Source organism: Trypanosoma conorhini, assembly GCF_003719485.1.
Source record: "Trypanosoma conorhini strain 025E chromosome Unknown Tco_14.4_contig_01564, whole genome shotgun sequence".
NCBI lineage: Eukaryota > Euglenozoa > Kinetoplastea > Trypanosomatida > Trypanosomatidae > Trypanosoma > Trypanosoma conorhini.
The window spans coordinates 1-2026 of NW_021705650.1; the positions used below are offsets into that span (position 1 = coordinate 1).

The following is a 2026-nucleotide window of genomic DNA, read 5'->3' on the forward strand; positions in this document are numbered from 1 at the left end:
CATCGGCAATGATGCCCGACGGCTTTCCGTCGGTGTATTCATCCAACTTGAATCCGGCATCGCCTATGGCACGGGTAATTCCCAGGCTCAGCACTTGAGGGTTAAACTTTGGATGCCCCACGCGGTTACTGATGATCCTGCCGCCGCAGGCCTTGACACGCTCGCTCTCCGCCGCGTTGCTATGCAAGCTGTGCTTCTTTGACAGCACCAATGGAGACCCCGCACGACACAATACTATCTCAGTATCGCCAACATTACCCGTCACTAGTGCGTCGTCCACAATCATGGCAACGGCACACGTGCTGCCAGACTCACATTTGCCATTGGCACATCTTGTGAGAAAATCCGCCTCAGCCTTGGCTATCCCATCACGTACCGCCTTCTCGGGATTCGTCATGACATCTGGGTGACTAAGAATTAATGTGTGCAAATTGTCGCGGAGAAACTCGGCGCATTGCGTGCCACCATGCCCGTCATACACGGCAAAGAAAGGGATGGTCTCTGAGACCATGGCGTGCTGGTCCTCCATTGTCTTTCGGGTGCCCTGCTCCGACGTCACTCCATACTCAAAGATGCGCCATAGTGACTGTGTGACACCAGAGGACGGATAAGCAAGTGGAGCCAGCGTCTCGCCACTTTCTTGTCCATTGATGTCTCTGTTCATTTTGATTGTCGTCGTCTTCTTGTACCCGTGCCGCTCCTATCAGCTTTTCCCCCCTTCTGCTGAGTTGGTGATTTTTTTTTAATGCTATACGCACCTTACGCCCTATCCAAGTGGCGACTTCTTTTGATAGCCCTTGTTACCACTCACGCGCCCTACTTTAATACGTGTCTCCTATGCGTGATTTTTGTTGGGTTTGATTATGATGACTTTTTCCGCGGCAGAAAAAAGGCCGAATAGTCTTGTCTACGTGAGCTTGTGACAACTGCCAGTGACGGTAGAAATGGAATCCTGTACCGTGAACCACGCCTTCTAGACCCAAAGGAGACCCTCCTATATATACACCCGGCCAAGTGCGTGCGTCATTTACGGCAAAGCAAAGCAAAAGTGAGGGAAGAGACGAATGCACCACTGACGACTACCGCTGCATGCGTGTGCACGCCGCTGCCCCTGTCTACAGAGGGCACCTCCAACGTTCCCCACCCCTGCCCACGCACTGAGCGGCAAAGAAGCACACAGACAAAGGAAATAAAACGTCTAAGAGACCAGAAAGCAAAACTCCGATCTATATAAAGCGGTGTTATTCATCAAAACCGATGCAACCATCTCACGAGAACGCCCGTCAGTCTCATGTGCTTTCCACAAAACCAGAAACTCCACATGCTGTGTTTGTGTGCGGCAAAAAAAAAACCAGCACAAAAAAAGGAGCACTAAAGAAGTACAAACCGGAAGCTCAAGAAAACTCTACTTGGGATAATACATTCCTCGCGTCGCACTGGTTGCAGTTAGAAGCAAACAAAGAAAAAACAACACCAACAAGCTAAAATAAACAAAGACAACACAACGCTCTCCAGCTCTAAGAAAACCAACAACCGGCAAAATGGCAATAAAAGGCGCACAACAACAACAACAAGAAAAAAAACACACAGGAAGAAAGAAAAGAAACAACGGAAAAAGAAGGGAGTGGAGGAAAAAAAACCGGAGAACTAATACATTTACTTGCTCCCTACGCAGTTTTCTGAGAGGTAGAAGCCGCACTCAGAGGACGCCAGTCACCAGAGTTTGGTTGCTTGGTCTTTATATTGATGTACACACATGTCACATTGTCAGTGCTGCCTTGCTGCAAAGCCTCCTGACACAATCTATCGGTGATATCCTGTGGTGGCACGCCCTCCGCTGCAAGCTGGGAGCAAAATCGCACGACTCTATCATACGACATCACATCCCACAGGCCATCGCAGCCAATGACGAGGAACTCATCACGGTCGGTCAGCTTCGTGGTTTGAGTTTCCGCATCGGCAATGATGCCCGACGGCTTTCCGTCGGTGTATTCATCCAACTTGAATCCGGCATCGCCTATCGCAC

At 49.9% G+C, this 2026-nt stretch overlaps 2 protein-coding genes across 2 annotated transcripts, besides 2 other annotated features; both read right to left on the reverse strand.

Moving 5' to 3' along the window:
• Positions 1-664, reverse strand: Tco025E_10258 (protein phosphatase 2C; the record flags this gene model as incomplete). The annotated part of the gene is made up of 1 exon (XM_029377039.1): positions 1-664. A coding segment is annotated over one exon (664 nt), but the record flags the coding sequence as incomplete, so codon positions are not given.
• Positions 665-1450: 786 nt separating this feature from the next.
• Positions 1451-1506: a sequence feature (A-rich).
• Positions 1507-1572: 66 nt separating this feature from the next.
• Positions 1573-1620: a sequence feature (GA-rich).
• Positions 1621-1667: 47 nt separating this feature from the next.
• Tco025E_10259 (protein phosphatase 2C) lies at positions 1668-2026 on the reverse strand (the record flags this gene model as incomplete). The annotated part of the gene is made up of 1 exon (XM_029377040.1): positions 1668-2026. A coding segment is annotated over one exon (359 nt), but the record flags the coding sequence as incomplete, so codon positions are not given.